This window comes from Cyrtonyx montezumae, unplaced genomic scaffold, assembly GCF_038088225.1.
Source record: "Cyrtonyx montezumae isolate F1298 unplaced genomic scaffold, pur_monq_1.0 scaffold_12, whole genome shotgun sequence".
Taxonomy (NCBI): Eukaryota; Metazoa; Chordata; class Aves; order Galliformes; family Odontophoridae; genus Cyrtonyx; species Cyrtonyx montezumae.
Genome location: NW_027071848.1, coordinates 14,731,303 through 14,758,722, shown reverse-complemented (window position 1 = coordinate 14,758,722; position 27,420 = coordinate 14,731,303). Strand labels below are relative to the sequence as shown.

Sequence of the window (27,420 nt, the reverse complement as noted above, 5' to 3'; positions counted from 1 at the left end):
GATTCATGAAATCCAGTATAATAGTGTGCAATTGTAAAGGTTAAGAGTTTTCCTCGGATCTGTGCCATTTCTTCCCTTTGTTTTAGTTTGGTGATGGTTATGAATATTTCATTTATTCACTTAATGACATTAAGTAAAACTAATGAGAAAAATAAAGAAGCTTGATCAGCTTTTCTGTGCCCTGGTTCCATTAATGCTTAGATATCTAATGCCAGAGAGGTTGGTGCTTGAAAGTAGATGAAACGTGCTCAGGGAGCACCGTGTTAGCTCTGAAATTTGAAAAGCACTGATCTTCAGAGAGAAGTTCACTTTGCTAATAAAAGTTACAAAATTAATGAAGGTAAGATGATAAGGCACTGGAGTTAATTGGTGAAAAACCATTCAGCTATTCTGTGAAAATCTCTAAATTGTTTCGAATTGGTTTAGTTACAGTCACACTGGCTGATTGTAAGAGTGATTGCAATATGACAAAGATAACGGTGAGCAAAATTATTAATCAATGCTTTCAGCACTGACCAGTTACAATTTTGTTATTGCCAGTGTTGAATCTGGAAGAGCACTGAACACTGTCACTCAGTCCTTATCTGTTTAAACATGACAAAATGTTTAATATTGCGGAGGTGCTCATTGTGAAAGTAACCTGCAGGGGATGAAGCTCAGTGGGAATCACTGATCACTGTCACTTCAGACAGCGCTGATGAGACAGAAAATAACAACTGCAAACTGGAAGTGATGGACTCTTGTACTGCTGTGCTAGAAGCAACATATGAGCTTGCTAAATTACTTAACCCTCGAATTTTACCCATGTAACACTATGCTTATCTTACTGTGACTTTTCTAAAAAAATTTCCAGGTTCTTCAGCCACTTCAGCAGCGATTCTTGAATGTGATAAACCAAGAAAACTTTCAGCAGATCTGTCAGGAGGAGGAGGTGAAACAGGAAATCACAGCTACATTAGAAGCGCTCTGTGGCATTGCTGAGGCTACCCAGATTGATAATGTAGCAATTCTCTTTAATTTCCTAATGGACTTCCTTAATAATTGCATTGGATTAATGGAAGTATACAAAAACACACCAGAGACTGTTAATCTCATAATAGAAGTCTTTGTTGAAGTTGCACATAAACAAATTTGCTATCTCGGAGAGGTAAATAAGCCAAGAGGGGGAAGTGTGTCTGTGTGTACTTGTGTGTGAATGTCGCTATCCCTTATGCAAAATCACATAATTATTTTTATATTCTGTATAGAGAGAAACACTGTATGGTCACATCACTATTCTGTTTATACAGAAAGAAGTGCTTATGTGGTCATATCTGTTAGAGGAATTCCTTTATTCAAAAACATACATTCTCAACATTAAAAGCAGGACATCTAGACTGTTCTTCTAGCAGTAACTGTAATTCATCGCTAGTCTGACTGGGCATGGGTGGCAAGAGTGCAGACCACACTGAGTGCTGACTTAACTATATCACATTTCTCTGAAGGCTTGTTAGCAAAATGGCAGTACTGTGTGTCAAATACATGCTGTAGAGATACTGCTTTGGTCCTAAGCAAGTGGTTAGTGAGAAATTATTGGGTAAAATGAGTAAGTGCAGTCCCCTTGTATTGCAGTACTGCTGGCTGACATTGATTTTGTGTCTAGGAGAAGCCCACCTCAAACTGGATCTGCACAGACAGTGTGTTATGGCTCTAAACTTTGATATAGGAAGTGTGTCCCCTTAGGATCTTGTCCGTACTTCTAATGACGGTTTGTGAGACCAGTGAGATAGGGTAGCCCATCCCAAGTCACTTTTCTTTTGTAAGATTGATGTGATAAGAATAGTTATAATGTTTTTGTCAATAGCATGTAAATCTATGGCTCTGAGTGTTCTGTGTTTAGAGTGGCTGTTTCACTGATCATTCTGTATGCAGTTGTTACAGAAGTGGATGGTTTAAATGAAATTAGATTCTTGAGGTATCATCAACCATGTAGTATTGTCTTAAAACAAAGTGCTCCGCTTTTGCATGTAGAAGTTTTCTCACTGTTACCTTACAATGTTTTCTAGGCCAAAGCCATGAACTTGTACGAGGCCTGCCTAACTCTGCTCCAGGTGTATTCAAAGAATAATCTCGGTCGACAACGGATAGATGTCACAGCAGAAGAAGATCAGTATCAGGATCTTCTCCTTATTATGGAGCTTCTCACTAATCTTCTATCAAAAGAATTCATTGATTTCAGTGATACAGGTATGGAAGGCTTAGTAATTGCTGAGCCACAATTTCTGTTCTGAGCAGTTAAATCTGGGACATGTGTTCAGCCAGGGTAAAGTGAAAAGTCAGTGCATCTCCCTTTTTTTGTCGTGTATGCACAACAGAAAAATATAGAAAATGATGTAGACTTTCCAACTCAATGCTATTAGTGCATTCTGTTTGAGTCAGACATTGGATGTTAGGTGCACTGAAAATACTGTAAAAAAACAAAAAAAAAACCCACAGTGAAACTGAGAACTGTGAATACTGCCTGAATATAATACGTAGCTATCGAATGTATTGACAACTGCTGCTAACTTAGTGCAAGAATTCCCAGGGGAAAGTCACTTAGTTGCTGGGAAATCGTAACAGAACTTAACAGGAAGCAGAGGAAATTGTCAAATTTTGTATTACAGTGTTTTCTTCAGTAAATTTTCCCATTTATTTATCTCAGTTTATATTTATATGAATTTTATAAATACAATTAATTTACACCATAGAAATGTATAGAAAGCATAGGAATGCTTGTAATGTTTTGCTCAGTGTATTTGTGCAAGAATGAGGCAGATATCATTAGAAACAAATGTAAGATTCTGTAATGGAAGGGAACACTCAAAGTGTCTGAAGCTTAGCATACCATCTGGTACATGTGATTATGAAATGCATGGTCCTAGGAAATATAAACACAGTGATGTGGCAGCCTCTACTCACTACGTTTCTATTTTAAAACAGTGCCTCGTGTTTTTGTTTGGGAAGAGGGTAGTAGTCCTATCATTAAAAACATCTCTATTGAAGTAATGTGACTCTTCCTTCAGTACGTTTAATCCCCCTCTTCCATAAAACATGTTTTTGTCTTTGTTACAGATGAAGTATTTAGAGGACACGAGCCTGGGCAAGCTACAAGTAGAACTGTATCGGCTGCAGATGTTGTCTTGTATGGGGTTAATCTAGTTCTGCCTCTGATGTCTCAGGATCTGCTGAAGGTAAATCTGTTTTTACATATAACTGCTAGAATGTGAATGCTTTATAGTAGTGAATCCCCAGAAATGAGTTCTAAATTGCATTCTACTTAAGTTGAATTTTCTGGGCTTTTTAAAATGCAAAGAACTGTCCTCTAATTCTAGACACTGTTCAAAAAAGTATTTAAAGCTGAAAAAATGTGTATTTGGAAGGACTAAACAAATCTTGTTTCCCTAAAAGTGAGTCTGTTAACAGTTAGCCAACCTGCAAATGCAGTCTGTAGAATCCTTTTTCTGGTAGTGTTAGAAACGTGATAGGAAGCATCTAAAAAGTCCAGGAGCAAATAGCAACTCTGCAGTTATTTTTTGCAGTACTGCTTGCTTGGTACAACAGTGAAATACGAAACAGTGGTATGGCAGTGTGTCACTGGGTTGCACTGAGCTAATGTTTACTCTGAATCAGAACAGTTTTGAAGTGTCCCTGAGTTGTCCCCTCTTGCTATGCTTTGGTTCTCATGTGGTGGTACCTACAGAGTGTGAGAGCTGTGTGCGTTTTAGATTAACCAAGACAAGGGACGTGCCCTCAGAGCACCCTGCTTGTACTCCAAATGCTGGAGAGGCTCTCTCCCCCAGGACTAGACTTGCTCATGTGCAAGAAAAGCTCCACTATTTTGTATGAAGTAGACACTGGACAGCTGCCATCAGCTTGAGCTGTAGCTGTCTGCTGTTACTGCACTGTGCTTTTGGCTTCTATAGTTGTAGCCACTGATAACTGAAGTTGTTGCCTATAATAGCCTTTTTTCAGTGTGAAGCATCAGACTTGTGCCTTTGTACAGCTGGAAATAATTTCAGGATAAAGCTACGTGGTTCTGAAACAATCCTGTTCTTCTTTTGACAGTTTCCATCGCTGTGTAATCAATATTACAAACTAATCACTTTCATCTGTGAGATATTCCCTGAGAAAATTCCACAACTTCCAGAGGACCTCTTTAAGAGCCTAATGTACTCACTGGAGTTAGGGATGTCATCGTATCCTTTATGGGGCTTGAGAGCGTTTAGAAGTCTGAGCTGCTTTTATAAGGGCGTGTTAAGTCTTGATTCTTTTTCTTTGCGCTGTTTCTTTTCCTCTCAATTTCTGTACCTACAATTCTATATCCATGATCAGCTCTTCTTCAGTGCCTTCTAGTGACCGATTTCATGGTAGTGTCTGTTGAGATTCCAGTATTAGCTGAATTTCCTGACTCGTGTTGCTTGAATGCAGCGTTTAAGTGGTTTAATGTGTAAGTTTTTTCTGGCAGCCATTCCTCCCTCCTCCATTACTTCACTTCAGACTGTGTAACTTCATAAGCCTTCAGCTGGCATCCCAAAGCTGTTCCTGAATTAGTTTCTCAGCTGGTAATAGAAAACACTGCTGCTGTTCTCCTGGGCTGGCTCCAGAGCATTTCCTGTCAGGTTGCCAATGGGTTCTCCCTCTTACAACGGGAGTACCATTTTCACTAATCTGTGGCACGTGTCAGAAACAGATGAGCTTGACCATAAGGGACTCTTTCTGAAAATGTTATGTCAGAGAGGGTTATGGTACTTCAGGGTGTGCAGCTAATAAAAGAAAGCAACAGAGATGGAGTTCTTCCCCCTTTTTATATCTTATTAACAGCTTTATAGTAAAGAGATATCTTGGAGTATATAAGCATGTAAGTGTTTTCTGGTGACTCCCCAGGGAAGTTTTGTCACAATTTCACTGAGATCAGCTGTTGATTCTTTAATGCTCGTTATCAGAATGAGTTCTGAGGTTTGCCAGCTCTGTCTGGAGGCCGTAACACCGCTAGCAGAACAGTGTGCAAAAGCACAAGAAACAGATTCAGCCCTTTTTCTAGCAACAAGGCACTTTCTCAAGGTAAGACAACTGTTTCATTTTATTCTGTGGGTTTTTTGTTGTTGAATTGTGGTTGGGTTTTTTTGTCATACAAGTGGTTTTAAGAGGCCAAGCAGTGATACCATCAGACTACATTAATGAGCATCGCACACAAACAGTAAGAAACAGAACGTGTGGTTGAAGAAGAGCGTAGAGGACCAGGGATACTGACTGTGCTACAAGGAAGGGTAGAGATGCAGGGGGGAAGATGACTTTTCACCACTCAGATCTTTCGTTGAACACTTCAGAATACAATTTATATTCTGTCTCTGTTTGATACGTGAATTCCTGAATGGATCTGAGCGATTTCAGCAATTAAATTTACTGCTAAATGTGTCAAATAAAAAGACACCAGAATGGTGTGAAATAAAGGTAGGGTTAGAATACTAAAATAAGAGCATAATAGGGTACAACAAGGAAAGGTAAATGCAGTCATTTATTCAGTGTACCCAGTAAATTCTTCTTGGCAGTTTCCTTGAAGGACCATTCACTCGATTTCATTCGATTTCCAATTTATTTGGTAGCAGCCAGCTTGTAGCTCATTGACAATCAGGAACAAAGTGACTGGGGAATTTGTGTTCTGGTCTCCCAGTTTCAGTAGATCAGTTTTGCTTAATACATAATGTTTTCTTATCAATCTGACGTTCAAACCTCTAGGGACTTTCTCATTAAGAATTCACATCAGCTAAGCCAAGAGCATGAGAAACACCTTAGGTAACTGTATTCATCCTTTTATTTTCAGTTAACTTGGCTGTCTGACATTTCCTCTCTATTTTCCACTTAATTTAAAAAAATTGTTAATCTGTTCCTTGTGTGGCTCTCTGTGAGCTGTGGGAGACTTTAAAACTTGAGGAACAAAGGCTTTTTCTTCATTCTTTCTCTGCTTTTGTTTTGTGATTTCAGATGGTCTTTGATATGCTGGTACTTCAGAAGCACAATACAGAAATGACAACTGCAGCAGGTGAAGCATTCTACACGTTAGTGTGTTTGCATCAGGTATGATTTAAACACTTACCTCTGAAAACCACTCACTTTTTGATGGAGAACAGTTCATGTTACTGTGCATTTGGCAAATTGTACAATCACTCCGGAGGTCTGTAGTCCAACTTCTTGCTCAAAGTGGGCTAAATACTGAAGTCACATTGCCTTACTGAGGGCTTTTTCCAACCATGTCTTGAAAACCTCCAAGATAGGTAGTCCAGAGCCTCTGAGCGGCCTGCTGGAAGCTTTATTGTCCTTAAAACAAATGTACTTTCGGCACCTGCCTATCTTGGTGGCCTTATTTTAGATGAGTCAGTGTTCCTCAACACTATAGAGTCCATGACTGGACACAGTATTCCTCATCTAATCCAGTGAGTGCTCTTTAAAGACAAATAATAAATACAGCCCAGTGTGCTGCTAACATTCACTAATCACATTGCTAATCATCACTGGAGGGCACACTGCTGACTTGTTTGGCTCACTGTCCACTGGAACCCTCTGGTTCTTTATTCAGATGAACTGCTTCTGAAGCTCTCAGTTCCCAGACTGCAGGGAGTTGATCTGTTTCTACTGCAGTTCTGGACACCCCAGTATAAGGCCCCTGGGCACTATTAGAACAGGCTTACTGGTGGATATGAACCATTCAATGCAATCCTTGGACACGACATTTGATTTCATATACAGCCATCACAGTTCTCCAGTCTCTGCAGTCTTTCAAAGGTGATAGAGTGACTGGCCTTGAAATAACATCCATGCCAGCTTTGTTGGTCTTCAGAGCTGTGTTCCACAGGATCTCACCCACCAGACTCCTAAATAAGCTGTAATCTGCTTTCAGGATGTGAAACTCACTCTCTTAGGGATGCTGAACTCCGCTGTTTCACAATCCATGGAGTTAAGGCTGCCATTAAGTACCAGCTCCCTGACTAGTACTTCCTCATCTGAGAGCAGCAGATGCAGAAAAGCACCTGGTTGGCCAATCTGGCATGCAGATGTCAGGGAGATTATCTCTTAGAAGTCTGTGATCTGGATTCTTCTTAAGTTGCTTAAAGATGACTTGGTCCTCTGTTCACCTGTTTAGCTGACTTGTAATAACCTGCACCATGTCACTGTCTTTACTGCCTCTTTACTGTTGCCTTGTCCATAAGACAGTATCTGTAATGTCCTTTCACATAAGAGGCAACCTTCTGTGCTCTTCCTATCTAAAGAACCTGTCTGTCCAAGAGGGTGCTGCAGTCATGCCAGCTGTCCCACCACCTCTGCATTTCTGCAGTATCTTGCAGCTCTGCATCTGCTCTTGTGGTTTGTTTCCAAGACTGAATGCGTTGATATAGACATTTGAGGTCAGCCTCCTTCATCCTGTTTCATCCTTCCTGGTGAACACTCTTAGATCCATTACAGCTGCCGGTCAGTGTCCCCACATATCTACAAGTTGTTATCACCATCCCCCAACTTGCTCTTGAAAGCTTTTCTTGCCAGGTTGGAAAGCCTTTGACAAGGTGTTCTTAAGCCACTTTTCCACATGAATCTTCTATCTTGTTAGCAGTGCTCATCCCTCATAAAGGGATGTGTGAGCATGTTAGACAAGAAGAGCCAGGAGCCTGTTACTCCCTCACAGCAGTCAGTTTGCTGTTCTCAGAACCCTCACCCGCTCCTTCACTGTCCTAGTCACGTTTAATGTGCTTCTTTGTCTTCTGTTGTTGTCAAATAGAAGGAGAAAACTTAAGAACCTAAGCTGTCCATCCAAGGAAAGGGAATCCAGAGAAAGGGAAAACTGTGGGAGGAAATGGCACTGAATATGGGACAGCTGTGAAGGAAGAGAAGCCCAGTTCATAGAACTGAGCACATGCTAAGAGCCAGAAAGAACTTAGAAGGGAGTGCTTGAAGTTTCAGCCTGTTCTGGTTGAAAGTCTTTATCTGGTTTAGAGAAGGGTGAGAGGCTGCAAGTCCAGAGTTGTTCCTGCTACACTGGCTGGTGAAAGTGGCTAACAAGGCAGGGAGGTGCTGCTGAGAGTTTTCTGTCACTGCCTTAATTCTGGGTTTCATCCTGAGAAGTTGTATATATTGTGGTTTCGGGTTTTTTTTTTTATTTTAAAATTAATAAGACTCGCGTTTGTTTAACAGGCTGAATATTCAGAGCTAGTTGAAACCTTACTGTCAACTCAGCAAGATCCAGTAATTTACCAGCGATTAGCAGACGCCTTCAACAAGCTTACTGCAAGCAGCACTCCTCCTACACTGGACCGTAAGCAGAAGATGGCCTTCTTAAAGAGTTTAGAAGAATTTATGGCAAACGTTGGTGGACTTCTCTGTGTAAAATAAACAACAAAACTCTATGCCTAATTTAGACCCTTTCTGCAAAATGCACTGAGAAACGCTGAATGCTGACTAAATCCTGTACCTGTCTCTGGGTTCTCTGCAGCCATCTCAGATTCTAGAGAGTCTGGAAGTTTGAACATAACACAACGGAATAGGAGAGGTCAACTTTGAATCAGCTTCTGCTATGATGTGTTAGCTGCAATCTGTCGTACCTGTGTGTGGGAGAGAATGAACAGAAAATGAGAATTTAATTTTTTTTCCATATATGTGCAAACAAATATGGGCACAATGAAAAATAAATTCAGTGCCTTTTCCCCCACTGGTTTAAAATGAGTGTCCAGATAAACCCGCAGATTTCTTTTCTACCCAGAATCATGTTAGAGTGTGATGCAAATACATAAAAAGCTCTAAACAGTTTAGCTGATTTTAAGCTTTATTTTTTTTCCTCTCTAAAGTTTGAGTTTGGTGTTCCAATGGGGAGAGAAAAAAATGGTATTTTAACTTGTGTTTAGTTTTGTTTTTCTATATCAACCTGACATTGCATGTTTCTGTAATGCAGGTTTTTACATTATGTTCTGCTGCCTAAAGTTCAGAAGAAAAGAAAAAGGTGTATATTTTTGTTCCCCTAAAATGAACTTTAGGATCTGTAGCCATTTCATTGCCTTAATTTAAAAGAAAAGTTCATATACTTAGAAAACTTAAGGCAAGATTTGACTCTTCAGAGTTGGCTTAGGATGTTGGCATTAAACTGCCATGTGCCTGTTGCAGCCCTTCACGCTGACAAGTGTCATTTTGGAACAGTGTATGCAGAGTTCACATGTAATTTTACTTTTGGTATCTGTTGATTCATGTCCAAATTATGCTCAGCTGCAATGTATTGCTACACTGAACTGTTTGCTCAAGCAATAACAACTCAGAAGGTCTAAATTACTGACTCACAATCTTATCAAACTTGGGGCATTAGTTAAAACAGTTATGCTAGAACAGTGGTTTGACTTGAGGGCCACGTTTACTTACTCCGGTCAAGAGAAATAATTGGGATGTGCAGTGCTGTGGGGGATTTGGGTTTTGCTGACTTGAGCTCCGCCTCTGCAGAGCCGTCCCGGCTGCTCTGCTCTTGCTCATTTTTTGTATCAGCACTTCAGTGGTTATGACAGCAGAGAACAGTAGTGCCCTGAGTGTGGTGGACCAACGAGGGAGAGTAGCACAGGAGCGCAGAAGCGAGGCCTGTTTTGTCTCCAGTCACGAGCCAGAGAAAACTGAAGCAAGCACAACTGTTGCATGCCGAGTTGAATTGGTTTTAGCAGAAATACACAGAGGCTGAAGTTGGGCCTTTTGTTTAAGACCTCTACAAGATGATGTTGAATGTTTCCCACGTGGCTTTTAGATTTATGTAAAATGTACAGTATACACCTTTGTGTGGCTGTGTACAGCACCGTGTCTGCAACTCTGTGCCATCCTTCAGCTGTTCATCTCACAATTAGTCACAATAGCCAGAATTTTAAAAAGACAAATCTGTAATGCTGTGCTAGAAGTGAACTACGACTTCATTTCTCAGTTAAATCCATACCTCTCTCGAGTGAGAGCCCACAAGGCCAAAAAAGCCATCTCTTTGTTATGCTTTTCTCCTAATTTATGTGAAAGGTGGGCCTGGACAGATTCATACATTAAAAAGTGACCATAAAACTTATAGATAATGGACCTTCCCCATGAGTATTTTATTTCCAACATAATTTGCATAGTGTTTTACAGCAGGGAGGGGTGTTGCACTCAATTTTTCCCTGAAGCGTTTGTGCTTTCCTGCAAACCAAACCAAAACTCTGGACTGTGCACTTGCACAAATGGTAATGATCCCAGCAGATCCATCTGTTTTAATTAGTACCCGTTTTAATTAGCTTAGGTTTTTTGCTACGTTTCCGAAACTGCTTCTGGCATTTCTCTGAATCTGTACGTTGCACAGAGCGACAATGAGGGCACGAAGGCCTGTGAACAGAAGGGGCTCTGGGAGCTGCTGCTGCTCTGTCACGATAGATGATGTCAAATATCCAGGGCAACACCTTCAAAGAGATCGTGGCAGATGCCTTCAGTGTTTCTGGGTCTGACTGCACAAGCGATGCTCCTCTAGGACGAGTGGTGCCACCGTCACTTTTTTAAAGCTGTCTCAATATACAAAAATACAACTTTGCATTTGTGAGATTTTTAAGTATTATAACTGCTTGGAAGTACAGATGGAGTTGGTATTCAGAACAAATTCATGTGTGTACCCATTACTTTTCAACTACGGCCCACCATACTGTAACAAGTGCTGCTGCACACCTTATTTTGTCTATCAAGACTTGGTAAAGTGTGAAGATTGTTTCCCCATCTATTTAAAATTAATGTTATCTTAAAGGGAAACTGCCCTAGAGAGAGCTTTGTGTGATTTCTGTGCTTAATGTTATGTGGAACAGCATTCTTTTTCATTTCCCTCGGTTCTTGTCTGTTCAGCATGGATCCTTCCTTGCCAGCTGATGTTTCTTTCAGAGCAGATGTGGAGATGTCTCCACTTAGTGACATCCATGAAATTCCCAGAACATTTTCAGGTGATAAGTTCTCTGAATTCACGCTCCTGGCTATGCAGCTACTTCTGCCTAAGCTATTTTACTTATATTTACTCTCCAATACCAAACCCCAAGAAATACAAAACACAGCATCCTGTTGCTGTGAGTCTATATGTAAACCTTCATTCCAGTCCATAGAACAGTGCCTAAGACCACTTTCAGTGGACCTTGAGAGCTGGCTCCGAGTAACGGTTCTGAAATGTTGCTAGCATCACTGCACTGATTTGCCATTCACCGTGCAAAAGGAATAACAGTTTTGAAAAAATACTTGTTTCTTGAAAGCAAACAAATCCAAAAAGGACACGTCAAACTGAATTGTGAATGCTACATGATGTACTTGTAGCAAATGTTCTTTGGGCATAATAGTCCTTTTGCAAAAACAGATCACTGCTCCAGCGTTTTCCTTCTGAGAGCAGAAATCCAGTAGCTTCTTTCCCATTTCTCCAGCCCTTCCCCATCATCACAGCTCTTTCTAATGCTACCGTAGTAATTTTCTGTTGTTCAGTTGCTGGCAAGCATGACCCTCTGCTTGGGTCATGGCATTCAAGACTTGGAAAGCACAGGCACATGGGCAGGGAGGAGTGGACTGCATGACACTTCCGCTTTCACGCACATAATGCCTTAACTACCTTTGCTGAGTTACTATGAGAGTCTGCTACGTCTCACTGCCCCCAGGTTTGTGTTTCACTGTTCAGTGATAAAGGGCTCACGGTTTTCCTCAGGAACGAGAAACTTGTTTCTCAGCATGTCCAAATCCTACGAGTTCAAAGAGAGGGGTTTGAAGCTGGAGCATCTCTTTGATAGTGCATAGCACTTGGTAAAACCCTGATGTTTACCTGGGTTGTATTTAAGCCATGTAGTTCTAGAAAATAAGGTTGCTTGGAATAGTCAGTTGTCCGTTTAAAATTTAATTCTTTAAAAGGTGATGTAAATTCTAATTTGTGATCCGTGAAAGCTATTACAAAGAGACAATTGCAGCATTTCTTTTTATAAATCACTTCAAGTAATTTCAGTTTAATAATTACGTAAGAAGGGGTGTTCTTTATGGAAGTAGCTTGATGAATATAAGCGCAGGAGTAGGAGCCAGGCTCCTCTAATTTTGTATCAGTTTTTCCACTGGGTCCTGTGGTCGTTGGCACGTCGCTAGATCCGTGTCTTTGTAAAAGTAGCGATGGTACCTACCTACCTCACAGGGGTGTTGTGAGGGTTAGCTTACGCCTATGAGATGCATTGAGGATCAGAAATGCTATGTAAATATTAAATATTTTAATTTTAGTTTTGTGAGGTGTAAGATTTACTGTAATGAAAACAGCAGGTTCTCGTAATCGTAAAGCTGCAGAGGCAGCGGCGCAGTGGTATTCCACAAGAACGGTCTGCAGCACAGTGCTGCTGGAGTGCAGTGCTGCTGCTTCAGTTACAATGGTGGTTTCTCCTTCACTAAGATGCAATTCCCCACCACCGTGCCTCGGTTCTGCTCTGTACAGAAAAAACAGGAGGACAGTTGTTAGGTATCCAGGCTTTGGTGCTGCTGCTTCTGTCAAGTGCTTCTCGTGGTGGTAGGTTTATTGCTTTCTTCTCTTTTTATGCTTTTCTGTGATGAATGAACACTGATGGTCTCTCTCGTCTCTCAAGTTTCTCCCACTGTCTCTCGAGTTCTGCTCAGTGTAACTAGAGCCTGGCGGCAGTGATTACAACACAAAGAGCCAGCCCCCCGAAACCTCTGCATTGCTTCCGGCGTGAGGTTGTGCCCTCTGCAGTACATGAGGTTAAAGCTCCCTGGCACAGATCGTGGAGCAAATGATGTGATTTGCTGTACAGCTTTAAGCTGTCACCTGTCTTAAAATAATTAAGAAAACAAAAGCAATCTGAGGTTTACTGGGGTTCAACAGCTGAGAAATAAGATGTCCCTGTCCTGCCCTCCTCCTCAGTGAGTTAAAGCCAGAGCTGCTTTTTCACTTCATCCCATTCCCTGTCCTGCTTTTCATATTCTTTGAGGCCATTATAAAAGATTGAGAAGACTGTTCTGGCCCCAGTGAAAGATCGTACTCATGTGATTTTCCATTACTGCTTGATACCTGAAATGGATTTTAAAAAGTAAATGTACAGACAAGCTTTCTAATAGTACTGCTCAGCACGTTTCACTCTAATTCTAAATTCTGCAATGAAACAAAAATCCCCTTCTATTTGTTCCCTTTGTGGAAAATGAGGCACTTCCATGCAGCAACCACGCAGCGTTAAGGCAATAATTGCTAGGACTGCTGGCAATCACGTGTAAATATTGAAATGTACAATTCAGTGCTACGTTGAGTTTATATATTATAAAAAGCAGGGATTGGAGTGCTAGAAACTTTCATGTCTTGTTTTACCTGTACAGTTGGCGATACGAGATTGCAGAGATATTTCAGTTTACTGCAATAAACTTGGGAAGAGGCTATGTAATCAAGCCTTATCACAGCTGAATTCCTTTTTGAAATGAAAACATTATATTTTTAAGATCCGCAAACAGGAAGAGGATTGAAGTGTTTTCCTCTGAAGGCTTTTGTTTTGACCACGTGTGATTTGTGCGTGTTCTCGTTCATCATGCTCCGAAGTGCCACCTGTGTTGAAGCCCTGAGATAGCATCTGTTATCTTTCCTGATGGTGGGAGCACCGCTGTGGAACTGAGCTGTCCACGAGCGCAGTGCGGTGTGAATGTGCCGTCCTTTGGTTCCAGCTGCCCGGGTCACTTCAGATTCATGTCAGCGCTTAACTGCATGAGTTTGTCCATCAACAAAAAGAGCCGTGTGTGTGTGAGGGATGTATCCCACAGTGCCAGAGAGAGCACTTCCCCCTCCCCCCCCCCATTCTCCAAAAAACCAAAAAGTATAATGGTGGCTTTCCAGGCCGGCTGCCGGTGTCTGTATTCCCAGAAGGAAGTACAGGTCTCAGATTTTGTGTGTAGATTTAATCCAAGCAGTTCCAAGGATGCATGGCGTGGAAATGCTGGCCAAACTTGTGTCTGTTCTGTGTAAATTACACCCAACTGTATGTTACTTCATGTGCTTTGGAAAAGCTTGCTTACAGGCAGCAGTTCTCAATATTCTGTACTGTAATTATGTTTGGAAAAACTAGAGCTACATTGTTCTGTTCCCCTCTTCCTTTCATGCATTCACATCATGTATTTTTTTTTTTAATGAAGAAAAGCTCACAGATCCTGAAAGTAAAACTACGCAACAGCTGTGGTGTCAAGCTGTTCACCTTGGCCATATGTATCACTGAGATGTCACTGGTTTCAAAAGTACAATTACTGCTCCCATATATTGACATTGGCCTGGTTTCGTTCAGTGATTGTTTGGTGAAGGACGGAAACAACAGAAGGTAATTTCAGGCAGGTCCCTGCAAACAGCTGGCAGGATTGAGAGCAGCAGCGCATCCAAGAGCCTTGCCTGTAGAAAACTGAACTATTTTACCTTAAGTACGAGGTCTGGAATAAACTGGAATGATTTGGGTACAAAACCTTTACTCATACTTGTTTGTGGAAATGTATGTAACACCCATTAGTTTTTGCTTCAAGAAATTTCCATTTGCTTCATTTGTGTGTCCTGGAATTAGCAGATGTTTTTGTTTAGTTTTCCCTTCTGATGGCCACTGACTCTAAGAAGCCTCAGTGCTGGAGCAGTTTGGCAGCTGAGCAGAGGAGGAGGTCTGGAAGTGGGCACAAGGTGTAGGAAGTAAAAAGTTAGCAACCTTCTATGGGGTAAGAAAGAAAACTGAAGCTACTCTGTAAGAAAAGCAAGTTCATAATGCACGTGTCAAGCTCTCACTGCCCGGTGTCATCCCACAAGGATCAGATCAGCATGGGGTTGTTCTGGAGTTGTGTGAAGCGACACAATCAGTGTGAGGTTAGCTAATTATGTAATGGAATCTTTATTTGGGGAAATATGTTGGGCAAATCATCTCCAAAAATACTGAAGTACCCACTATGTTTGCTGTGTAAGTACTGTTCTTTTCGCTCCTATCTCCGAATCTCATGGCACAAGTGTTCTCACTTTCAACCTATCAGTTGTGATCAGATTTTGCAGGTACCGTGTTGTCTTTGCGGGTCTGAAGGCAGCATCTTTGCGTGGTGCGCTCCCTTTCCTCCCCCTGATGTCTGCTGTGTAGGAGTGCGATTGGTTTGCTGTCACTTATTGCTGTGGTTTGGGTTCGTGGCGCAGTCAGGTGGCTTCCAGTCTGCTGTTTCCCAAATGAAGGGTGTCACTACAGACTCACCAGTGCTGACTTGAAAGGTTCCTCTGTAACTCGCTGATAACTTGTCAAGACATTGTCCTTAGTTTTAGTACTGCACCAATACTTGCAGTGCTGCTTTGCTCCCGCGAGTGCTTGCCCTAACTCAGAGAAGCAAAGCCCACCAGCATGCTTTGGAGCCTTCAGGAACACACTGATGTCCTCGCACGAGACCAGCACTCCTCTGGGGAAGGCCTGCGTGCTGCTGCTGTAAGGACAGACTGTTCCCAAGTACTTCCTGCCTGCTTGTAGGCTGTTATGCACTTTCATGGTTTAACAAACTACTGTTAAAAATGTACTGTAACATGGATTTTGATAAGCGCACATGTATGTAAACGTTTCACTCAGCCTCAGGAAAGCTGGAAAAAATTAGACACCTGTTTTGTATCTTGGTTGAGATGTTTGTTACCTACATCCTTGAAGATGGATGGATGATGTCCAGATGCTATGAGTGTAGCTGTTGTGTGAGATACCGGTGTGGTCTATAAGAGGAGGACAGTGTTATTTCAATGTAGGGACTGAGAGAATGGTGTCCTCTTATTTTTCTGAAACATCTATATACATAATCTGGATTGGACTTCCAAAAACAAAAATGGTGATGAACCCCCTTTTCTGTTCAGGAAAAGTCTGGTTTTTTTTTCTTAACAGCTTATTTCTGTTTTCTTCCTTCTCCTTAAGAAGTGTATGTGAAATAAGTATGGAGGTATGTGTAGGACAAACTGTAAGACTGCTGCTGTACATAATGTTTGCTACTTGACTGCATTTTCTGTTCTACTTTAATTTTACTGGTTTTGCTAAATATATTTTATATATTTTCCTTCCTGCTTCTTGTGATGGCAGACTTTGCATCCGTGGGGGGAGAAAGCAAAAATGAATGCAAGAAGGCTCTGGCCACAAAGATACATCAAGTTTGGATGTCAGTTTATAACTCATAACTTCTTTTTTTTTGAGAGAGAGAGAGAGAGCAGTGTGTAAACTGGGGAGAATGTGGCATAGTAAAATCAATTGGTATTAAAAATGATGGAGGTAATGGTCATCCAGTTTCAGGGTGGGGGGGTGCTTTTGTTCTTTGTTTTAAATGGACACTTCCCTGAGTGACCTACTGCATGAACCTGCTTTAGCAGCGGGTTGGACCGGATGACATCCAGAGGTCCCCTCCAGCCCTTACAAGTCTGGATTTTCTAAAATTCCATTTAACACACCAGTACCGTTAGGTTTCCCCCAAAGTGCTCTTCCACCTGAGGTCTATAGCCTTCTTTGTGGTCCATGAATTATGCACAAGGGCTCTACAAAGCCTGATGAAGAGAAGTCATCGTGAACACATCTCATATCTACATCTCCTTTAGAGAGAGAACTGGGAGTCCATAAATAGGCTGAAAACTCCTTCCTGCTGTGCTTATATTCAGAGGATGACTGACAGCTCCTGAGAGGCTGAGGTACCTCGTGCTGTGTGACTGGGTGATGTGTGCTGAGTACCCACCGGGCTGCAGTAAAACATCTCAGCACTGAAAGAAAAAGAGCAGGAAACCTTCCTTACACAGTGAGATGATGCAGGCTGCTGTGTGAAGCATTTCATCTTCCATTGTTTTTCAGGAGCGGGATGATGCAGGCGTTCACCAGAGCAGTCCGTGGACGTTTAAGTACGGCATGCTCATTTGTCTTCCAAATGAAAAGTGCAGTTGGTTCGCCATTGCTAAAAAACTCAATGTCTGTGAGGAAACGGCTATTAAGAGTTGTTTTAGACTTGAGTCACGGCGACAGCAAGGACTGCTCAGGTTCCTTGCTGCCCTGAAAGGCGCCGCCTCTGGGAAGAGGGGAGCGATACACTGCGGGACTGTGGAGAAGTAACTGGTGAACCCCACATGCTAACGCCTGCCTCCAGAGCAGCGCTTCGCTGCTGAGACTTTCATAACCTCTCGGAGCACGGGAGCCGGGGGAAGGACTACGAGCACACTCGCATCCCAGCGCACTCCCTCGGCCGCCTCTGCGTACGGCGGGGCGGGAAGGGGCGGGCAGCGCCGGGCACCGCCCTTCTCCCGCGCAGCCCGGCAGGGGGCGCGCGTCCCTCGGCGCGCACGGCCGCGGGCGGCGCTGGGGCGGGGAGGGCCCGGGGCGCGGAGGGATCTGTCGGCCGGTGAGTGGGTCGGAGCGGGGGGTGTGAGGCCGTCACCGCGGTGCCCGTCCGCCCGCCTCTCCTCCGCTGTGAGGAGCCGGGCTCGGGCGAGCGTTCCTCCCGCGGCGCGCGAGCGCTTTGCGGGCTGGGAGGCGGCGCGGGGCCTGGGGTGGCTGTCCGCGACCGCGCGGTAATGGGGCCCGGAGGGGCGGGCGGAACGTGGGATGTCCGTATGGAGCGATCCACTGCGCGTGTCCACGGTGGCAGTACCGCCCCAGCGCGTGTGCCTGGCTCTGCGCGGGGTTTTGGTCACACAGGCACCACGCAGCCCTACAGGATTGGGGAGGAGTGGCTGGAAAGCTGAGTGACGGAAAGGGGCCTTGGTGTGCTGATGGACAGTCGGCTGAATGTGAGCCAGCAGTGTGCCCAGGTGGCCAAGAAGCCGACGGCATCCTGGGCTGTGTCAGGAATGGTGTGGTGAGCAGGACTAGGGAAGTCATCCTGCTACTGTGTATGGCACTGGTGAGGTCCCACCTCGAGTACTGTGTTCAGTTTTGGGCACCTCAGTACAGAAAGGACATTGAGGTAAAATGGAGCAGGTCCAAAGAAGGGTAACAAGACTTGTGGAGGAATTGCAGAATATGTCCTGTGAGGAGTGACTGAAAGAACTGGGGCTGCTTAGTCTGTGGAACAGGAGGCTGTGGGGAGACCTCATCGTTCTCTTCAAATACCTGAAAGGTGATTGCAGTGAGTGTGGGGTTGGTCTCTTCTCACTGGTGACAGTGACAGGATGAGGGGAAATGGCCTCGAGTTGCACCAGGGGAGGTATAGATTGGATATCAGGAAGAGCTTCTTTACAGAAAGGATTGTAAGGCACTGGAACAGGCTCCCCAGGGAGGGGGTTGAGTCACCAGCCCTGAATGTGTTTAAAATCCATCTGGATGTGGTGCTCAGGGACATGATTTAGGGATGGGTTGTTAGAGTTAGGGCAGTATGGTTAGGTTGTGGTTGGGCTTGATCTTAAGGTCTTTTCCAACCTGAGCAATTCTATGAAGAACATTACATCAGTCAGGAAATACTGGAATTTTTAAGAGAAAGAGAGGGAGTGCAGCAGAAAACATGATGAAATGACAGTATAAATGTGTGATCACCTTTATCGTTAAGTGCAGCGTACAGCTGCAGGTCCCCAGCACAGAAAGGTGTGTGCAAAGAGGTGAATGAGGGAGAGTGAATGCAGGGGGCCTGCTAAGGGATGGGAGCTGGTGGTCATGGGGCGAGTGGCCCGTGGGCAGCTGTGGAGTGGCAGGGCAGGGTGTGAGAGACTGAGCTGGTGTCCCACATCGTTTCCTTCAACGCAAGAAGTGCTGAATCCCATGGAACCTGTAGCCATGTTTGCTGCAACAAGAGGTGGTGTTTCATTTATAACGTCCCATGGCAGTAAAACACTAGGTGTATTTAAGGAATACTGGGCAGGGGTCTTTTAGTCAACTGCATTCATGGAATAAACCACTTCTGCTGTGGAAATGCCCTTTGTGGAAAAGGATTATAGACTGGGAGAAGGCAGAGTGGATAGGTGTCACCTTACTTGCCTTAGACTCACTCTTCCCAGGAAAGCTGCTTCTGTCTGCCTTCAAGATACAAGAACTACCAGCACCAACCCCTGTGTGAACTAGTGAAGCTTTTCTTTTGAACCTCTTGCTGTGGATATTAATGGAAGTTCTCCAGAGATCCCCAAATGGAGCTCTTTCTGGTCTGTCTGTGGCTGCCCTAGGTTCACATCTCCTTCTTGTCACTCCTTCCCTCTCCTGTGAAACACAGGAAAATCGATTCTGCTTTGTATGCAGGTTTGTCTGGCCTTCTTTTCTGATGTCTCCCTGCTGGGATCCCCCTCAGTGTCTGTTTGATGGCACCTGGCCCCAAAGCCTTGCAGCTAGCTGGCAGTGCATGGGGATGGCATCCCAGATGGTTGGGGTGTTTTGTTTCACATTGGGAAGATGCTATGAAACATATGGCCTAGCACCTTTCAGTTTCTTCTGGCTGGACCACAGCTGGGAGGATTGTTGTGGTTCGGTTCCTCTGGGCTGCTGCATTACACAGATGGATAGGGAAGCCTGACCAGCAGCTATGAGTTGGGTTGAGCACTGTGGCAGAGAAGTGGTAGCTAGTCAGCTGTGGTGTGGTCTGGAGGTGAAAGCTCTGCCAGAGCAGCTGCCTGCTTTAAGAGATTTTTTAAGGTCAGTTTGTGAATACCCACCCTGTCCCACCTCGTGCTGCCTCCTCAACATCCCTCCTGAGTAGTGCTGTGGCTCTGGAAGGATCTGACTGCATCTTCTGTAGTTACGGGGTAAGCAGTGATGCACAAGGATGCAGCCCCCATGTGCTTAACCTAACCAGGTGAGTCTGAGTTCCCAAGTTTCTGCTGTGGGGGCACAGGCACGTCTGTGCAGAGGAGCAGTGCTGTTTCTCACAGAGGGCTGCTTTCCAGAGGTCTGTTAGTTCCTAACCATGGATGGACCAAATGTACTGGGGCACAGAAACACTGAAGGCCCTTAGGAATTTTGGAGTGAGTTTATTTTTCCACAGAGTTCCTTCTGACTCTTTTTGTCTCCATTTTAAGGCTTGGCTGTGTAAAATTGGGAGTTTTCATACAATTGGAGACCGATGTTGAATTGTACAGTATTGCTCTGTAGTTGGAGTACTGGAGTCTTCTGTGCTGTTTCCACTCGGTATTATTACCTCGTTTCGTTGTGTTATTTCTTTAGGAGAGCTTTCACACTGTTACGGATTAGAGGCGGTGCATTGGCCGGTAAGCTCAGCAGCTGGCAGGGGCTGGGCTGTGCAGGGGCAGGGCTCTGCAGGAGCCTTCCTGCTCCCCTGTGGCTGTGGGTGTAGTGTGCGGCCCTGCTGTACTGGCTGCTCACTGGCTGGGTGGAGCTGCCCCTCTGGAGGCCAGCAGCATTCACATAGCAGTAAATCAGACTTGACGCGCTGCTACTTTTAAACTTTGTATGGTGGCTCAGAGGCACCGCGGGTTCCTCTGCTTTGTCCCATCCTTCGTCAAGCTTCAGGGCTGCTTTTGGACTTGAGAGCAGTGGTGTGTGGGAGGGCTGCAGAGGGTTCCAAGTGGCAGCGCCTGCTGCTCACTTGAAGCCAAAGGAATTTACAAGTCTTGTTCGCATAAACTCACTTTGTTTTATAGTGTAGTTCATGTGCATAAAAATGTCTTCGTGCTGATGACTTAAGTCAGTCAATGTAGACAACGTGTGTTTGTTTGGAAAAGTGTTTTGAGTTTTGAAGTGCTCTGAATAGATGGACCTCGTGATTTTTCTGCCACGCGTTCCGAGTTAGCTTGCTTTCCTTGCAGCCTCACAGCTAATTGCTGCTCTGTTCCTGAAGCTTTACTATGCAAACCACAAGGAAGACCATTAAAAAGGAGCCAAAATAATGTGTGTAGAAGAGCTTTGGGCTCTGTTGAAGTCATTGCGTGTGTATGAGCTCATGGAAGGAGTGCAGAGGAAATTCTTCGTTTCTTAAGAGAATAAATTTGAGTTTCACACGCCCAATTAATTTCTGCTTGTCACCTTTGCTCCACGAGGTGGCGGTGCCCCTGCTGGGAAGGACAGAAGGCAGCAGCGCTCAGCTCCTGCCCAGGGCATGCCGAGCCGCACGGCTGTGGCACCTGGCTAACAAATGTCCAGCAGTGGCTCTGCTTGGCTGCTCGTACCTCGTCCTTCTGAGGTGAGCTCTGTCTGTGTTCTTGGGCACGCGAGACAGTCATGTAGTGTTAGCTCATAAAAGCATCCTCTTGAGCATCCCGTCTGCTTCAGATTTGTGGCATACAGAGGAGTCTTGTTACAGGGTGGGAGGTGAAGCCAGGTGATGCTGATCCCAGAACACTGGTTTATTCATTTGGAGTCAAAATTGTGACTTTACAGCATGGCATGGAGTGATTGGCAGCTATCGTTATGTCTAGGAGGGAAGGGTAAATATTCCAAAGGATTTGCAGAATCCATTAAAGTTTTTTTTGGGGGGAAGCTGATACAGAAGTGGTGTTTGGAAGCAGGGTATACAAAGTGTCATGACAGCATCCCTATAAAAATACAAGCCACTTCTGTGTTGTGCAGAAAGGAAACAGCTCCTGTATTCTCTCTGGAAGCACACTCTTTCCATTCTGCCTCTGACTGGTTTAAAGCTGCTAAGCAGAAGAGTGTGCTGTGCCCTGTAGGAGGTTTTCCTAGTTAGCTGTCAGACTGAGCCTGTGGTGGCAGGAATGTTGTTTTTCCCTGGGAGAGCATGCTGTTATTAAAAGCTTCCACCATTTAAAAGGGTTAATTTTTTTTTCCCCTCTGGTCAATGTCTAGCAAAATGGATGATGATGATGATGACGACGTTCCCCAGCTTTCATCCCATACATTGGCTGCCCTCCAGGAGTTCTATTTGGAACAGCAGCAGAGAGAGGGCATGAAGACCTCCCACAGGTTTAATCAATATTCTGTTGGCTCAATAGAAGAAGACTGGGTAAGAAACTAAACTGCAGCAAATGAGGCACACTGGTTAGCATTGCAGAGGAACAGCCTTCACCAGCTTTCTTTTTGTGAGTAGATAACAAAAAGGTGAACACTCGAGATGATCCTAGAGTGGCCAAACTTTTTGTGGATGTTAACAATGTAGGGTCATTCACTTTAAAATTTAATCAGGTAAATTACGTGGAGAAAGGGAATAAAGTTGCCAGCAGAATCATGTGTGCCCTCTGGAGACTTGAACTCCGGCCTGGAGTGTGAGGGTAGCAAAGGTTCTTCCCTGGGTTTGAGACAACACAGTGTGACAAGAAGGAATGTTCCTTCCTTCCACATGTATTTCCACTTGTGTTTGTTCCTTTGGTTGTGTGGGTGGATGCCTTGCTGCATTTTTTCATCTCACAGACTGATTTTGGTCTCTGAGTTGGGTTGGTTTTTTACTCTTTCTGATCTCTTCTCATTTAGTACTTTTATCCATTATTTTTTTCTCTACTGTCATTTTTCAAGTTTTTTTTTTCCTTTCCACTGAGGTAACTCAATTTAAGCATATGGTTATTTTGCACATCTGCATATTGGGTTTGTATTAACCCTGTCAGTGATCCTGCATTACTTGGATCTCCTGACACCGTAGCTGAGTGCTTTAGGAAACACGCAGTGTAAGCTGCCTGCTCTTTGTCCTTGGTTTTTGGAGGTAAAAATCATCTGGAAAGTCACCTTTGTACTTTGTGAACCAAGAAGTTGCAGTGGATTTGGGTTTTCTTTGAATAGGATTCTCAACACATAATTGTGCATAACACAATCAGAAGATATGATGTTGCTTGTAATTGTGCATTATTCTTCCCAGCAACTGAGCCAGTTTTGGTACAGTGATGAGACTGCATCGTGCCTGGCTAATGAAGCGATTGTGGCAGCTGGGAAAGGTGGCAGGTAGGATTTAATGATTGGACTATGATTGGACACATGATTGGACAGGTAGGATTTTATGGTTGGACTAGATGATCTTGTAGGTCCTTTCCAACCTTATGAACCTATAATAGCTGCCTTGTAGGTTTAACTTGTCTTTTCTGTAATTATTTCATTTATGCAGAGGGCGTAATTCATTACCTTTTGTTCCTCAGTGTGTGGTGATAGGATGAGGGGAAATGGCCACAAACTGAGGCACAGGAAGTTCCGCACAAATGTGTGTGGGAACCTCTTCCCAGTGCAGTGACGGAGCAGTGGCACAGCTGCACAGAGAGGTGGTGGAGTCTCCTTCTCTGGAGACGTTCCAGACCCACCTGGACGCCTACCTGTGCAACCTGGGCTAGGGAGCTGCTTTGGCAGGGGGTTGGACTCCATGGTCTCTGGAGGTCCCTTCCAACCCCTACAATCCTGTGACTGTGAAATGCCTTGCTGTTACTCAGTGGTTCCTAGTGAACTTGTTCTGAATTGCAGTGAATGTTATAGGCACTGCTGTACAGAATCAGAGAATCCTCAGAGTTGGAAGGGACCCTTAACAGCCACCTGGTCCAACTCCCGTGCTATGAGCAGGGACACCTACAGCTCCATCAGGAGCTCAGAGCCCCATCCAGGCCTGCAGTGTCACTCACCACCTCTCTGGGTAACGTGTTCCAATAGTTTTCTGTGGATCTTTTTTTTTTTTTTTTTCACTGAGAAATATAAGGAGCTCTAGTGGATTTTAATGACTTCTAATTCTTTCCTCTATTGTCATACATTTCTGTAGAACAGATGGAAAAACTTTTTCCTCTTAGTTCTTCAACAATTAGATACTTTTGAAAGCAAGTTTTCAAATATATTTCATTGCTGCTGTGAAATAAGCGTTTCAGTCTGGTTATGTACATTATGTGGGGCAAATGATAAAGATGTTTTCCCTTAGCAGCCCCGAGAACTTAAGGAAATGTCTTTCCTGTAATTATTTTGTTGCCTTTTAAAATCAGCATTCTAAATTGTCTCTTTTTTCAGGATAGCCTGTGTCAGTGCACCGAGCGTGTACCAGAAGCTGAAAGAACAGGATGGCACAGATTTTTCCGTGTGTATCCTGGAGTATGACAGAAGGTTTTCTGTATACGGAGATGAATTTATCTTCTATGATTACAACAACCCTTTGAACTTACCTGACTGTCTCCTGCCACACAGTTTTGACATTGTAGTAGCAGATCCGCCCTATCTGTCTGAGGAATGTCTTCAAAAAACTGCAGAGACCATCAAATACTTGACAAAAGGAAAGATTCTGCTTTGCACAGGTATAATAAAAACACATGTGCTGCCAGTAAGCAGCTCCTTTTCTGTGTCAAAAGGCAGACGTACTCAAGTGAGAAGAACACCAGCTCAGTAATACTAATGTATAGGTAATATCCCAAAGAGAGTGAGCTTTGTGCTGGTATGCTTTAGTTCTGCAGGTTTTTTTCATGGAAGATATGTGTATTTTAGTAGTTGAAATCCGTATCTTTTACTAAATCATTGAAGAATTGTTAAGATCACCCTGCAAAGTTCCAGAATACTTTTTTCTCGTAAAAGAAACATTCTTTAGAACTGTAATGACTGAAATTATGGCTGTGACAAAGAGACACAACTTACTGTTGAATTTGTGATATTCTAAGCTGTCTGTGGCTGCAGGGTTTCAGCTGCTGCATATTTAGTAAAATCTAAGGCAAACTAAACAGAAAGGCAGGTTAGCATGGCCTTTGCTTGATGAAGAGGGATGGTTTCAGCTAAGTCTTCAAAAGAACGAAAGAACCTTTTTTCTCTTTCTCTTTTTTCCTTTTCCTTTTTCCTTTTTCTTTCTTTTCAATATCAGCTGCTCCTTACTGGTAAATACAGCAACTGCAGTATGAACAAGTACAGGAGAATTCTGCCACAGCTTCAAATAATTGGTTCTTAGGCACTGAAATGCAGCAGAAGGAATTAAAAACCGGTGATATCAGCAGTGAAACTGGAAAACTTACTGTGTGCATTTGCAGGGCCTTCTTCATGAAGATGCACTTGGTAGTGTTAAGAAGCTACGAGTGTCTGCCTCAGTGTCTGCCCCAGTTACAGTGGTTCTTAAACTGTAACCTTCCAATAAGACATCTGAACACATTCAAGAAACTTCAGCAAAACAAAAAACCAAAGGACAAAAACTTTTTGCATGTACAGTTCTGGGCAGTCAACCAAGCAGGCAAAATAGAGACAAATGAAAAGAATATGTGGACATAGAAAGTCTACGTCTTTGTTTAATTGTAAATGACACTGATGCACAAGAGTAGTTCTGAGATTTTTTTTCCCTAAAATGGATAAGCGGGCCTTCAGTTTACAAGATTTGACAAATTGTACTCAAGGAAGAGATTTCTCAGTGTGGAGCCATAAATACCACGCTGTGGTTTATTTAAATAAAATAGTATATGTAATCTGTTTGCATTTCCCATGCTCCCCACCATGAAATTTCTCCGGCATGCAGCAGTAAGACTGAGTTCACATTTCTGTTTTGTATGAAAGGGGCACTCATTTTACCCCTCTACCTATTTTTAAGAAACTTTGAGGATGTTCTCTTCTTTGAGGCCTCTTTCATTCATTCATGCTTCAATAGCCCAAAACTTCAGCTGTCGAAGAGACAGTTAGCAAAGTGACAGTGCAGCTGCTTTATGTCTGTTCCCTAAAAGAAAAGAGGCAGGCAATTGGGAGGAGCTGTAAAGTCCAAAGGTTCTGACATTGTTACTGTTTTCTCATCAGCTACCAATTATTTTTGCTGCAGGTGCAATCATGGAGGAACAGGCAGCAAAGCATCTTGGTGTGAAGATATGCAAGTTTATCCCAAAACACTCTCGAAATTTAGCCAATGAATTTCGATGTTATGTGAACTATGCTTCTGGACTGGACTGATTCTCAGGAGAAGATATACAACTTTCTCAGAAGATCTATAACTGTCTCAATCAAGTTACTTTGTATTTTTTTCTCAGTGATTCCACAGTGCTAAAACAATTGGCTCCAAGCAGTATTTTCTAGGCTAGACTTAATCAACACAGGGTGATAGTCTCTCTCTTTTAAATGTGTAAGGATTTGCAAGTGTTGTTTACCTTGCTTGTTAGGTAAGTGGGGACCCAAACAATTCAGGTTCTGCATAATGGGAATTTCTTTGTTAGAGTTCCATTCCAACCAGTAGTTTTTACCATTCAGTGACCTCTGGGAAGTGACTTTAGCTGCTTGGCCTCTAACACCACATAGGTGCTTTCCTCACAGACATCAGAACTGTCAGCTGTAATAACTGGTAAGTTGGTAGCTAGTGGATGATTGAAAGCTTGTGAATATTGGTCTCCCATCACCTGTGAGAGCTGTTCATTTGGAACACGGCGTGTTTTCAGACTCGTTTTCCAGCAGGCTGATATTTTTATAAAGAATAACTAAAGAGAAAACACATCTCCTTCTGGGTAGGTCTCTCTGGTTGCTTTTTATAGTAATCCGAGATTTGCCAAGTAAGATAAGACCTAATATCTATTATTGTTGCTGGAGTGGCTTAAAAAAAATAATTGTGGTGGTTGTTTCACCTTTTATAAACATTTTTCGAACAGCCAAACTTGGTTTTTGTAAAACATCTATTTTGTCATCAGTTATCACCATGTGAACTTATGTCTGTGTGCCATACTTGAAAAAAGTAATGTATTAAGCATCTCTTTGCAAAGGTACGGTTCATTTATTTGCAGTACATAAACATGAGCAACAAAAAATGAAAAACTTGAAACACAAACAAAAACCCAACTTGACTTTTGTATTTAGTAGCTAAGCTCATCTCCAAATGTTGGTACAGATCTCATGTCTCCTTGAGAAAAACACAATAAGGATTCCCAGGTAAAATCAGCCTAAAATATGAAGTAATTAATAAAAATCCACACATCAGCCACTTGTATAATTAGTGCTTCAGACTGAGTCCGTGGGTTCTCCCTTTGAATTACTCCCATTGCTGGCTGGGAAATTCAGCTCGTGTGGTGACATAACTCACACACACGCATTAAATCTTGAATCGCCATGGACCTGATTAAATACAGAGCCTGCGTTTTCATTGATTTCAATGTCAGGGTAATTTACAGATATGTTGAGTTCATAGTTCCAAGAAAGGGCCTTTTTTTCTGAATACTGATTGTTATCTTGGTCTGCTATTCCACAGGCAGAAGTGTTAGGAGTTGAACAGAAATTGCTGGATCTCAGAAGTCCAATGGGGTACAGCATTTGATAAACTCCTACTGTTTCTAACAGGCAGATATGAAATTTCACATAAAGGGGTTTGGCTGTGTTTCACGCAATTTCTGTCAAAATAGATGATGCATTAAAAAACTTTTGGATGGATGGGATTTTTGATAACAGGACACTTTTAATGCCAGTTTTCTCTGACCTCTTGGCTACACTGCTGATGTGCTCTTGGGTGAAAGCTGCTTCATAAATTCCAGGGCACTCGAAAGTTTTTATCAGCTATAAATGTACCAAACAAAACATAAGTACGTGTCTTGGTACAGCATATTAGATATTGGGTTTGTGTAGAAGGATAACAGAAATGCTG

The 27,420-nt window shown here is 43.2% G+C and overlaps 2 protein-coding genes across 2 annotated transcripts in view; both read left to right on the top strand.

Annotated features, from left to right (window-relative positions):
- XPO4 (exportin 4) overlaps positions 1-9,382 on the top strand; it is a 66,286-nt gene extending 56,904 nt beyond the window's left edge. The window contains exons 17-23 of the mRNA XM_065730095.1: positions 854-1,147; positions 2,046-2,226; positions 3,094-3,212; positions 4,087-4,217; positions 4,965-5,082; positions 6,004-6,096; positions 8,203-9,382. Of these exons, the coding sequence (XP_065586167.1) occupies positions 854-1,147; positions 2,046-2,226; positions 3,094-3,212; positions 4,087-4,217; positions 4,965-5,082; positions 6,004-6,096; positions 8,203-8,400 (1,134 nt within the window). The 3' untranslated portion in view covers positions 8,401-9,382. The remainder of the gene's footprint in view (positions 1-853; positions 1,148-2,045; positions 2,227-3,093; positions 3,213-4,086; positions 4,218-4,964; positions 5,083-6,003; positions 6,097-8,202) is intronic.
- Positions 9,383-17,363: 7,981 nt separating this feature from the next.
- On the top strand, positions 17,364-26,558 carry EEF1AKMT1 (EEF1A lysine methyltransferase 1). The gene is made up of 5 exons (XM_065730113.1): positions 17,364-17,397; positions 21,738-21,894; positions 22,738-22,820; positions 23,856-24,136; positions 25,624-26,558. Exons 2-5 carry the CDS (start codon positions 21,742-21,744, stop codon positions 25,749-25,751), a joined length of 645 nt encoding a protein of 214 aa, XP_065586185.1. The 5' UTR covers positions 17,364-17,397; positions 21,738-21,741; the 3' UTR covers positions 25,752-26,558.
- Positions 26,559-27,420: the final 862 nt, after the last annotated feature.

What these genes read in the sequence shown, in the direction of transcription:
- EEF1AKMT1 (XM_065730113.1), top strand. Translation starts at nt 21,742, where the DNA reads ATGGATGATGATGATGATGACGACGTTCCCCAGCTTTCATCCCATACA. An exon ending in GCTCAATAGAAGAAGACTGG is followed by an intron (nt 21,895 to 22,737) that starts GTAAGAAACTAA and finishes TATTCTTCCCAG; the next exon opens with CAACTGAGCCAGTTTTGGTA. An exon ending in GCAGCTGGGAAAGGTGGCAG is followed by an intron (nt 22,821 to 23,855) that starts GTAGGATTTAAT and finishes CTCTTTTTTCAG; the next exon opens with GATAGCCTGTGTCAGTGCAC.